Source organism: Dreissena polymorpha, chromosome 5 (assembly GCF_020536995.1).
Source record: "Dreissena polymorpha isolate Duluth1 chromosome 5, UMN_Dpol_1.0, whole genome shotgun sequence".
Lineage (NCBI taxonomy): Eukaryota > Metazoa > Mollusca > Bivalvia > Myida > Dreissenidae > Dreissena > Dreissena polymorpha.
Genome location: NC_068359.1, coordinates 47,629,814 through 47,642,658, shown reverse-complemented (window position 1 = coordinate 47,642,658; position 12,845 = coordinate 47,629,814). Strand labels below are relative to the sequence as shown.

At 39.0% G+C, this 12,845-nt stretch overlaps 1 protein-coding gene across 1 annotated transcript in view; it reads left to right on the top strand.

Moving 5' to 3' along the window:
- Positions 1–828: 828 nt before the first annotated feature.
- The window catches only part of LOC127831203 (histone acetyltransferase p300-like), a 75,725-nt gene continuing 63,708 nt past the window's right edge, over positions 829–12,845 (top strand). Inside the window, exons 1-7 of the mRNA XM_052356194.1 lie at positions 829–897; positions 1,691–1,798; positions 2,726–2,995; positions 5,069–5,249; positions 7,573–7,775; positions 8,882–9,081; positions 10,553–10,748. Coding sequence (XP_052212154.1) covers positions 829–897; positions 1,691–1,798; positions 2,726–2,995; positions 5,069–5,249; positions 7,573–7,775; positions 8,882–9,081; positions 10,553–10,748 — 1,227 coding nt within the window. The remainder of the gene's footprint in view (positions 898–1,690; positions 1,799–2,725; positions 2,996–5,068; positions 5,250–7,572; positions 7,776–8,881; positions 9,082–10,552; positions 10,749–12,845) is intronic.

Below are 12,845 nucleotides of genomic sequence, written 5' to 3'. Positions count from 1 at the left end.
TAATCATCGTGAAACTAAGTCAATACATTGGTTTTATTGATTTCTTGGACAAGTTGGAAAATGGCTCAGATCGGTGAAACACACTTTTTAGCTCACCTGATTGCTCAGGTGAGGTTTTAGAATTGGTCTTTGTAAGCCGTCCGTTCGTCCACATTTGGTTTGTAAACACTCTAGCATGCACACTTCTCAAGCATTCTTTATGAAAGTTGCTGAAAGATCTCTAGTCAAGTTTGATAATGAGCAAAATCACATAATTAATGCCCTTAGATTGTCCAAATTTTCATTATATTATATATATATATATACAGGTCACAATTTTGTTTCAGATTTTATGAATCTTGGTCAAAATATTTATTTTTGTAAGCAAAGTTTGATGTTTGGTAAGGGGGGTCAACTCAAAATATAATTCACCAGGTAAAATCTTACAAAAACAAAAACACTCCATACGCCAGAATTTTTGTTCAATAATGATGAAACTTGACCAGGATGTTTGTCTGGACAATATCTAGGTCAAGGTTGACGTTTGGTAAAGATTAAATGAACTGACTCCTCTCAGGTGAGCGAACTAGGGCCATCTTGGCCCTCTTGTTAATTTTTTGGGGGGATGTCTAATGTTAAAGTTGTAACAAATGGATAGAATTTGCTGACATGCCTTGTAACATCAATTAGAACTTCTCTTGCAGAGTCAAGAAAATTAAAAGCCTATACGTAGATACGACCTTTCTATCCCCAACCTCACTGCACATTCCCAGTCGGGCTCAGTGTATTGATGCAGTGACCGAGGCGGTGCGAGAGTGGACCTCCAAGAGTCCCGGCCATGTGGTGTACATGAGCCTGCGGGCCCAGTACGGACATGAGCCCCTGCTCACTAATGTGGCTACCAGGCTGAATAGGAATGTACGGAGATAATTGCGGCCACATTCTGTCTCGAAAAACTGGGTTTAATGCATGTGTGTAAAGTGCAGTCCGCGCATGCTAATCAGGGACGATACTTTTCTCTTTTGTAGTATTTTTCGTTTAAAGGAAGCCACTTATTAACAAATCTAGTGTACGTGGAAAGTGTTGTCCCTGATTGGCAAATTTGTGACAACACATAACATATATGCCTGAATCCCAGTTTTCCCAGAACAAGGCTTAGTTGTTTGTTTTTTGTCTGCAGTTAAATAGTTAAAAAAAAATGACAGAATTGTATATCAGCAGGGTGATCAATTACAAAGGGGGTAAGTGTGTTAGTCAATTATTTTTCGACGTTTTATACCCTTTATTGATTTTGTTTAATATTTAAATGACGCTCAATTTCCAACCATATCAGTGAAAAGGTGACTGGCGTTTATTTTTTATTAAAATACGCTTTATATCTCGACTTTACTGCCCGTAAATTTTCTTGAGGCTGTAATAAGGTTATTGCGCTAAGAAATTTCCCAGCAAGTAAAGTAGAGATAGAGGGAATATTAATACCAAATAAACGCTAATAACTTTCTTGCTGATATGTAATTGGCCACTAAAAGTTGGGCTGGGCTGTTAGATTTTCAGATATTTTGTCTTCCAAAAGAACAAGTTAGGGCTTGTCAGTTATGATATATCCCTGTATAAACGGATACAGGAGTTGTGTGTTCAACTCTGAAAATAATTTCATGATGAATTCATAGTTCTTAGGTTATATCATATGATGTTTTTCCCTTGTGTACAGGTGCATGTGAGGCAGCAGAAGTTCGACCTGTATAACACCATTCAGGAGATGGACGGGCTTTTCACAGCTGACGGACGCAGCACACAGTTACATGCCTGTGACAAATATGTAAGTGTCCCCTTCATGTAGAGTCAGACACAAACAAAAATACTGAAGCACAAAACAGCTGAATTGATAGCCCCCTACACCCCCACCCCCCGCCATGTAATAATCTTGCAAATAGTATTATTAAAAGGTTGCCGTGGTGTTATGGATATGGTGTCCGCCTAGTGACTACTAGGCCCAGGTAATGCACTTAAGAGCGCTCTAATAAGCCTAAGGCTTTCAATTTAATCAAGCTAAAATAAATAGGTTTAAACAAAAAGTATGATGGTTTCTAGCTAGATAAAAGTATACTGAAATGTTTAGTCTATTTATTTTAGCTTGATTGCATCAAAAGTCTTAGGCTTAGTAAGATGCTCCAGTAAGTTTTCTGGGTTGAACCGTTACTTGCTATTGTGTGTGGAAAATCTTGAGAGTAATCACAGATAAGGATCAAACCTATGAACTCATTATTGCCGGTTGGACACCACATACACTATGCCATGGTGACATCAGTGATTACCCTTTGATTTGTAATATGGGATTGTCTAATGAATTTAATGTTTCCGTTTAAAGTAACTAATGATCCAAACTGGATGACACCTTTAATGCAGTTTCCCAACAGGGCGGGCATATGTACATTGTCATCTCGTTCAGCTCCATTTCATTTTCAGGGAGTTATGCCACTTGAATAATAAATTTATTCGAACCAATTTTCCCATATATTGACAAATGGCAGCATAAAGGAGCATGGATCAGTTTCAGAGATATTTTTGTAGATTTTTGACTATTTTGATTTTGTTTTCAAGCATATTTGGTAGTGCCCATGACAAGCTTTTGAATCCATGGTAAGGTATATTCACAGTGCACAGTGGGTGAACATACCAACCATACTCCATCTATTAATATTGCATAGTGGGTGATCATATTGAACCTTCCACTATCTATTCACAGTGCACATTGGGTGATGAGGACTACTTAAAATTGTGTAAAGACCAGCACGACGCATACAAGGTTCTAGTGATTCTACCCACGACGATGTACTTCACGCAGTTCAAGAACGTCTCTCTTGACAGGATCGTGAAGAAGATAGGATACAACTTATACCGCACTTGCTACTCGTTCCACTCCTCGTACACAGAGGTGGCAGAGTTACTAGCGTATCTGAAGCCGGAAGCTGCCTATGCTAATGTCAAAGCCCCAAGCGATGCGTCTTTGGCAGAGGTCATTATTGACAGCAATTTGTTTTCCTTCTGTATTGAGTACCCAAAGAAAGCACTTTCCCAATTGAGAGATAAGTACAAAATTCCCCATTGCCGTCTTAAAAATTCCCAAAATTAAGGAAAGTTTCCTCAATTTCTTTAAAAAAATGCATTATCTGCAGGTGAACAAATTAAATGAGCACTGAATCTGACAATTTGATAAAAAGGCATGTTAAATAAAACTAAGATGGGTTTGTGGAATTGAGTACCAAGCAATAAAAAAGGCTCATAATTCCCAATCTGAAGATTTCATGTCGCGATTTTTTCCAATTTCAGGGGTTTTCACGCTCATTTTTCCCATTTTGCCTGGTAACAGTAATTGGGAAAAATGTGTTGATTGAGATAGTTGGACATTTTGCTGTTACTACCTTTTGATTGTCTGGCACTGTGATTCTGCTAATGCAGCTCACCTGAGCACTATGTGCTCATGGTGAGCTATTGTGATCATCTTTTGTCTGTCGTGCAGCGTCAACATTTGCCTTGTTAACACTCTAGAGGCCTCATTTAATGTCCGATCTTCATGAAACTTGGTCAGAAGATTTGTCCCAATGATATCTTGGACGAGTTTGAAAATGGTTCTGATTTTATGGTAAAGCCTTGTTTACACTGTAGAGCCCATATTAATTGTCCAATCTTCATGAAACTTGGTTAGAATATTTGTTCCAATTATATCATAGATATGTTGGAAAATGGTTTTGGTTGGTTGACGAACATGGCTGCCAGGGGGCAAGGCATTTTTCCTTATATGGCTATAGTTAACTTTGTTAACACTCTAGAGACCGCATTTATTGTCGGATTTGTCTTAATGATATCTTGGACGGGTTCGAAAATAGTTTTGTTTGGTTGAAAAACATTGCCGCCAGGGGGCGGGGCCTTGTTAACACTCTAGAAATCGCATTTATTGTCCAATCTTAATGAAACTTGCTGCGAACATTTGTTCTAATAATATGTTGGCTGAGTTTGAAAAGGGTTCCAGTTTTTTTAAAAACATGGCTGCTAGGAGTGGGGCTTTTTTCCTTATATCGCTATAGTAAAGCCTTGTTAACACTCTAAAAGTCACATTTATAGTCCAGTCATTATTGAACATGGTCTGAACATGTTTTGTAATTATATCTTGGATTGCTTTAAAAATGGTTCTGGTCTGTTGAAAAGCATGGCCGCCAGTGATGGGGAATTTTTCCTCATATGGCAATAGTAAAATCTTCTATTAATACATCTATTCCCTTAACAAAAAAGAATATGCAAAATACTGTTTTAACATCACTGAATACAAGAGTTAAAAGATAATCTCTTAAGAATTCTGAATGGCATTTGTTACCTTTACCTGTTCACACATTCAATGATAAACAGTTTATATTATTATACCCCCACAAACAAAGTTTAGGAGGGTATATAGGAGTGAACCGTGTCCGCTCTCTAATTCAAGTAGTTTTCATCCGATCTTCACCAAACTTGGTCAAAAGTTGTATCTAGATAATGTCTAGGCCAAGTTCGAAGATGGGCCTTGCCGGGTCAAAAACTAGGTCACGGGGTCACTTAGTGCGTTTCAAACATTCAGCATGTTGTCCGCTCTCTAATTCAAGTAGCTTTCATCCAATCTTGACGAAACTTGGTCAGAAGTTTTATCTAGATGATCTTTAGGCCAAGTTCGAACTTGGGTAATGCCGGGCCAAAAACTAGGTCACGGGGTCACTTAGTGCGGTTTTAAACATTCAGCATGGTGTCCGCTCTTTAATTCAAGTAGTTTTCATCCAATCTTCATCACATTTGGTCAGAAGTTGTATCTAGATGATGTGTAGGTCAAGTTCGAACATGGGCCATGTCGGGTAAAAAACTAGGTCACGGGGTCACTTAGTGCGTTTTAAACAAGACAACATGCAAAATATTTTGTGTTAATGTGGCATGTGGGGGTATTCATCACGTCTGTGACAAAGCTTTAGTTTTTTCCTGAAAATTACATGTGTTAACAATCGCAAGACCTTTTTAACTATGCCCATATGTGACAGTACTAGTAGTCACCTTCTCCATCTTTTAGACACAAGCAAGGCTGAATGCATTGCTGGAGTCCTGCTGCAAACCATCTAAAGGGAGCGATGTTGGATGGCAGAACATTTATAGCCGGGAACCAGGAGGTGGGGACAGTGAGGGCCAGGCAGTGGGAACCAGGGCACTGGGCACGCTCAGAACACGAGCAACTCAGAAGAGAAAACCTAGAGGTTTGAACATTCAGTAGTATTTTGTTTTGGAAATGTTGTCACATGTTCTTTGTGTTTAAATGAATGATAAACTTTCGTACATGGTTTAAAAAAAGAGTATTTACCAAAAGTGCATTACCGTAAGTGTATTAATCAAATAAATCATTTATTAGGTCTTAGTTTTACTGTTAATTGGGTTAAAAAAACAAAAAAGACTGTTATTTTCTTCATACATCAATATTTGTGGTTAATTTACATGTTATTACACAATTTCACAGAGGCATTTCCCTTGATCGTCTTGGCTGGGACAGACAATGACTGACTTTGTCAAAGTGATCACCTCATGACAGGGACTTACTGTGGCCGGCTGTGCCAGACTGAGATGACCTTGATAGGGACTGGCTGTGACAGTTTCAGACCGTTCAGGAACAGACTGGGGAAGATTGAACTTTACCAGTACGCAACACTTAACATCAAACAGCGTACCCTAACCCTTAACACCTAACACATAACAACTAACGCAACACCTTATAATCCTTTTTATCCTATATATTTCCTTAGTATCGGGGGCTACCGCCCCCAAACACCCGCTTTGTCGATAGTGGTAAACAACTGCGTACCGGTAAAGTTCAATCTAGCCACAGACTGCTGCAGTGGACTTACTTTTGTAAAGAAAGCTGAAATAACCGTGTTATTCGCAATTTTGTGGGGCTTTTTGCGGTAATTTCACCAGTTATGCGACATTTTGCCTTTTTTGGTGACATTTAACGTAAAGCGAATTGACAGTTATCGTAAATCGGCCAAGGGAGGTAATCATTGTCGTAACATTTATACAGTACAGAACGGCGTGTACGGGTTGGGAACCATAATTGGACGGGTACCAAACGTTGTTTTGTACGATTTCGAGCGAATTTGTTGTAAAATTCAATCGTTTTGAACTGTTTTATGGAGGGGAAAAGCTTCCGCTTGGGGAATTTTTCGGTCCGGAAAGGGGGAAAAAGTAGCCTAGATTGCTTGGGGAAGACGCCGATATTCGGCGTCTGTTATATAAGGTAAAAAACCCCTGCGTAGGAACAAAATGAAATGACGTGCATAATGTCCATATTGCCATCTATCCATGTTTCAAGTTTCATGAAAAAATATTCAGAACTTTTTAAGTTATCGCAGGATCCAGAAAAAAACACCATTTTCAACAGTATTTCTAGTCTATTTCTTGCTATAGCAACCACAATTTTTGATGTAGGAACAAAATGAAATGACATGCATAATGTCCATATTACCATCTATCCGTGTTTCAAGTTTCATGAAAAAATATTAAGAACTTTTAGAGTTATCGCAGGATCAAGAAAAACACACCATTTTCAGCAGTATTTCTGGTCTATTTGTTGCCATTGCAACCACAATTTTTGACGTAGGAACAAAATGAAATGACGTGCATGTTTTCCATATTGCCATCTATCTTTATTCCAAGTTTTATGAAAAAATATTAAGAACTTTTAGAGTTATCGCAGGATCCAGAAAAAAAAATCAGCAGTATTTCTAGTCTGTTTGTTGCCATAGCAACCACAATTTTTGACGTAGGAACAAAAAGAAATGACGTGCATAATGTCCATATTGCCATCTATCCAAATTCCAAGTTTCATAAAAAAATATTAAGAACTTTTAGAGTTATCGCAATATCCAGAAATGTGTGACGGACTGACGGACGGACGGATACAAAACCATAAGTCCCCTCCGGTGAAACCGGTAGGGGACTAAAAATGAAAGAATGGCAAGGCCGCAAACAGAGGCTTCAAAATCAACGTTTTACCATGTACGAAAGTGACTAGGGACGAATGAAACGTAATGATAGCCTGCTTTTGGAATGATATTTTTACACGCAAAACATAGCACAACCCATCAAACCATGAATAAATAGCATGTTTCCTAGTGGTTTTTGCGCAATAATTCACAGGTCGACCCTACTAGTGATTCCAGCTTAAAAGTAACCCAAAATCCAATATGCCTACCGCAGTTGTCCAGTTTCGCATTTGAAAATGGTCATATTCTTAGGATTTAATGCAATTTGGGGGTACAATAAGACCTATTACCCTCAAATTTGAAATTGCAACCTACCCTTTCCCTATATTTCACTTTTTCACCGTGGCCAATTAGAATATTCTGCTTCCTTCCTTGGTGTGCTACCTAAGAACAATATGTTAATGATATAAGCACTATTTTTAGCCTGCATATATGCAAAATTTGAGGTATTTTTCTTGGTTCTAAGACTTTTCTTTATTCCTAAGTCTAAGAATACTTTGTTGAATAGGGGCCCTGCTGTTTACTGAAATACCTGATATTACAGTGTCTACAAGTGATGTGGAGAGCTTAGACTTCGGGTCCCCAGCCAAGCAACAGAAAACTGCCGCCAGCTCCTCACAGGGTAGCCCGTCTAGTACGAAACAGACCCGGGGTCGAGGGCAGGGCCGATCCCAGGCTAGCACACCGCTTGTGGTCGCGACCAGACGCAGCACGCGCCAATCAGCGAAGACCATTGGTCAGGAGGAGGTGTGTATGAGCCCACATGTTTTGTTTTGGTCAAGGCCTAGTTTAATCCTTTCCCACTTAGAAACGTATTTTGACACATTTGTAGTCCAATACAAAGTTAAATTTAATTAAATAACTTTCTTACTAAATTAAAGTTTTAAAGGCTTCATTTCCATCCCTTGGATACTGATGAGCAGCAAACAGCATAAAACCTGAACAGACTGCGAGTTACTCGCAGGCTGTTCTGGCTTTATGCTGTTTGCGCATAGCCATTTTCACTTTGCTTCTGAGTGGGAAAGGGTATAGGATGTCTGGCCCCTCCATGGAGTAACCCACTCAATGTAATGTACTCCCTTTTTATGTAGTATTTTAGTGTATCTTGATAGAAATATCAAGTCTTTTTTCACCACTGTTATAGGCTAGAAATTATAGATTATACCTTAAATTCACCTTATTTTGGATGAAAGTGTGACTAATAAAATCAGAGGAATTATTAATATTGATACATAAAATTACAGTCAAGTTAACAAAAACATATCAGTAGACTTGTAACAGCAATGTTAATAGTCTTTACTTCCAAGATATTTAAAAGGTTAACCATCAATTGGGAATTTTTGGGATGGAGTTTTGGAAAGAAATTATAATGTTTAGCAATTGGAATGTTACCCAATAATGGCTATAAAATCAGCCTCATTTAAGTCCTGATATTTCGTCATTATGTATAACGTATTTTGGCTGTCATATTAAGGGTTTTCTGCTATATTTCCATTGCATCTATGTATTGATAACATAAAGATAGTTGCACTGTAACTGCACAGTTATGTAACACATGAGGTATGGGAGTTGGGGAGATATGCAAAAAGTATGAAATTTTGAATTAAACCTAAGAAGTTTAATTGCACTTCATTCTGGGAAAATGGGCTTAATGCGTAAAGTGCCATCCCAGATTAGCTGTTGCAGTGCACACATGCGAATCAAGGACGACACTTTCCGCCTAAAATGGATTTTCACTTTAGAAGAGACTTACTATATAAAAAAATCCATAACAGCAGAAAGTGTCGTCTCTGATAAGCCAGTGCGGACTGCACACGCAAATGTGGGACAACACTTTAGGCACTTGCTTTTAGCCCAGTTTTCCTAGAATGCAGCGCAACTGTTATACTCAGACACAGGTAACACCAACTAAAGAGGTGAAGGCAAGGCCAGTAACGCCTGTGTCCAGGCAAGACTCCAGTGAGCCACACTCAGCCTTCGATGGTAGCCCCCAAAGCGACAGCGAGCTGGATCTGGTGTCCAGCCAGACAAGTGGTGACAGTTCACAGACTAGGTCAGTAATGGTGCATTAGACAGGTAGAGTTTTCAGCTTGATTGATGTAAACATGTTATAAAAACATGTGAAGCAAAACCAATTGTTATTAGCCTAACAGTGACTGGAAAATTGTTCAAAATGATTTTAAATAATCTTTGCATTTAAAGTACCTGTTTTCAGAATGTGCAAGTTATCTGGTAAGAAGAAAATAGTTTTCATCAAGTTATGTCATGTAGACACCTGAGCACGTTGTGCTCATGGTGAGCTTTTGTGAGCGCCTTTTGTCCGGCGTGCGTTGTCCGGCGTGCGTTGTCCATTGTGCGTCATCCGTTGTGCGCCGTCAACATTTGCTTTGTTAACTCTCTAGAGTCCACATTTATTGTCCAATCTTCATGAAATTTGGTCAGAACATTGGTCTCAATGATATCTTGAATGAGTTAGAAAATGGTTACGTTTGCTTGAAAAACATGGCTGCCAAGAGGTGGGGCATTTTTCCTCATATGGCTATAGTAAAATCTTGTTAACACTCTAGAGGCTACATTTATTGTCTGATCTTCATGAAACTTGATCAGAAGATTCATCCCAATAATATCTTGGACGAGAAAGAAAAAGATGCCGGTTGGTTGAAAAACATGGCCGCCAGGGGCGGGGGATTTTTCCTTATATGGCTATAGTAAAACCTTGTTTTACACTCTAGAGGCCAAATTTACTGTCCAATCTGTATGAAACTTGGTCAGAAGATTTGTCCCAATTATATCTTGTATGAGTTCAAAAATGGTAACCTTTGCTTGAAAAACATGGCTGCTAAGGGCGGGGCATTTTTCCTTATATGGGTATAGTAAAATCATGTTTTACACTCTAGAGTCCACATTTATTGTCCAATCTTCATGGAACTTGGTCAGAAGATTCATCCCAATAATATCTTGGAAGAGTTCGAAATGGATGCCGGTTGGTTGAAAACATGGCCGCCAGGGGGCGGGGCATTTTTCCTTATATGGCCATAGTCAAACCTTGTTAACACTCTAGAGGCCACATTTATTTTCCGATCTTCATGAAACTTGGTCAGAAGATTTTTCCCAATAATATCTTGTTATCTCAGGTGAGCGACTTTGGACCTTTCAGGCCCTCTTGTTTATTTTTTTCCTTACATTTTTAGCTTACAGCAAAAAAATGACTGTGTAGAAGGGTTTCAAAGTTTACAAACAGAATACATGTACTGGCATTTCAAGAAAAGCGATTCACATTTTATGATAACAATGTTCTATTTCGCTGTGGCGTAGTGGATATGGTTTCAGCTTAGAAAACGGGCTGTCATTGGTTTGATCCTCACTGTGGGAGCGTTCTTAAGATCTCCTAAAAAGACACAAAGTACTCCCAAGTACTGGGTCTACCAAGTAAAAAGACTTAAGGTCATTACAATAAGCCTTCTGTTTTTGATGCTTTTAAGAAGAAATGGGTTGAAAACTAAACTGAAACTAAACTTTTTCAGCAGCCATGAAGCACGCAGCTGGGCTGGCGGCAGTTTCCTAGCGGCTGTTAGCTCTTACAGCGATGAGGATGATGAGCAGACGGGCAGAGTGTGTCTCCTTGACGATGATGAGCATTGTGACGACGCATACCAGGATGTGAGCCAGGTGGAGGGCGTGGTTAGTGACGAGGAGGAGGGGCTGACTCTTGATAACATCGTGAGTGATCAATACAAAGTTGTAGGGATATAGAATTGGCGTTTTTCTTCAGTCCGTCCGTCTGTCTGTCACAAACTTTTTAGGGCTTTATCTCAGAAACTGTATAAGATATCAACATGAAACTTCATGAGTGTATAGATATAAATGAGGAGAAGTGCCATGCATAATAACCTGAAAACCTCACTTTATTAAAAAGGAGTTATTACCCTTTGTTGTTTTTGTTTGATGTAACCTTTGAGGCTATACATGGTATCTCATAAGCTATGTAAGGTTTCAACATGAAACTTCAGTAATGTTTATATATCAACAAAAAGTGCTATACAAGAACCATAACCCTGCACTTTCCTTAATCAGATTTATTGCCATATTTTTTTATTATATGATGTCAGTTTTCAGGGCATTATCTCAGATTCTATAAAATTATTTCAACATGCCTCTTAATTAGTGTATAGTAGGGATGGGAATTGCATTCAAAATTGGTATTCTGATAACCGTATGCAGTTTCTGAATATATACAGGATATTTTTTATACCCCCACAAACGAAGTTTAGGGGGTATATAGGAGTGAACTTGTCTGTCGGTTGGTCTGTCGGTCTGTTGGTCTGTCTGTCAGTCCGTATTAAGTGTCCGCTCTCTATTTCAAGTTGTTTTCATCCGATCTTCACCAAACTTGGTCAGAAGTTGTGACTAGATGATGTCTAGGTTCGAATATGGGTCATGCTGGGTCAAAAACTAGGTCACGGGGTCACTTAGTGCTTTTTTAACATTCAGCATGGTGTCTGCTCTCTAATTTAAGTAGTTTTCATCCGATGTTCACCAAACTTGGTCCGAAGTTGTATCTAGATGACATCTAGGTCAAGTTATAATATGGGTCATGCAGGATCAAAAATTGGTCACGGGGTCACTCAGTGCGTTTTAAACATTGAGCATGTTGTCCGCTTTCTAATTCAAGTAGTTTTCATCCGATCTTCACCAAACTTGGTCAGAAGTTGTATCTAGATGATGTCTATGTTGAGTTTTAATATGGGTCATGCCGGGTAAAAAACTAGGTCACGGGATCACTTTGTGCGGTTTAAACATTGAACATGGTGTCCGCTCTCTAATTCAATTACTTTTCATCCCAGCTTTACCAAACTTGGTTAGAAGTTGTATCTAGATGATGTCTAGGTTAAGTTCGAATATGGGTCATTCCGGGTCATAAACTAGGTCACTGGGTCACTTAGTGCGTTTTAAACATTGAGCATGGTGTCAGCTCTCTAATTCAATTACTTTTCATCCGATCTTCATCAAACTTGCTCAGAAGTCGTATCTAGATGATGTGTAGGTCAAGCTCGAATATGGGTCATGCCGTGTCATAAACTAGGTCACGGTCTCACTTAGTGCGTTTTAAACATAGAGCATGGTGTCCGCTTACTAATTCAAGTAGTTTTCATCACAGCTTCACCGAACTTGTATCTAGATGATGTGTAGGTCAAGTTCGAACATGGGCCATGCTGGGTCACAAACTAGGTCATGGGGTCAATTAGTGCGTTTTAAACATTGAGCATGGCATCTGCTTTTTTTAAGACAACATGCAAAATATTCTTTTTCAATGCCGCATGTGGGGGTATTCGTCACATCTGTGACAAAGCTCTAGTTGGATTTGGTGGAATATCGATTTTAATTCATGAGTGATCATAGAAAATGATATTTTATATTTTTAACTCACCTGAGTACAATGTTCTCATGGTGAGCTTTTGTGATCGCCTTTTGTCCGTCGTCCGTTGTGCAGCGTCAGCATTTGCCTTGTTAACACTCTATTGGCCACATTTATTGTCCAGTCTTCATGAAATTTGGTCAGAAGATTGGTCTCAATGATATCTTGAATGAGTTCGAAAATGGTTACGTCTGAAAAACATGGCTGCCAAGGGGCGGGGCATTTCTCCTTATATGCCTATCGTAAAACGTAGTAACACTCTAGAGGCCACATTTATTGTCAAATCTTCATGAAACTTGATAAGCAGATTCATCCCAATAATATGTTGGACGAGTTCGAAAATGATGCCAGTTGGTTGAAAAGCATGGCCGCCAGGGGGCGGGCGTTTTTCCTTATATGGC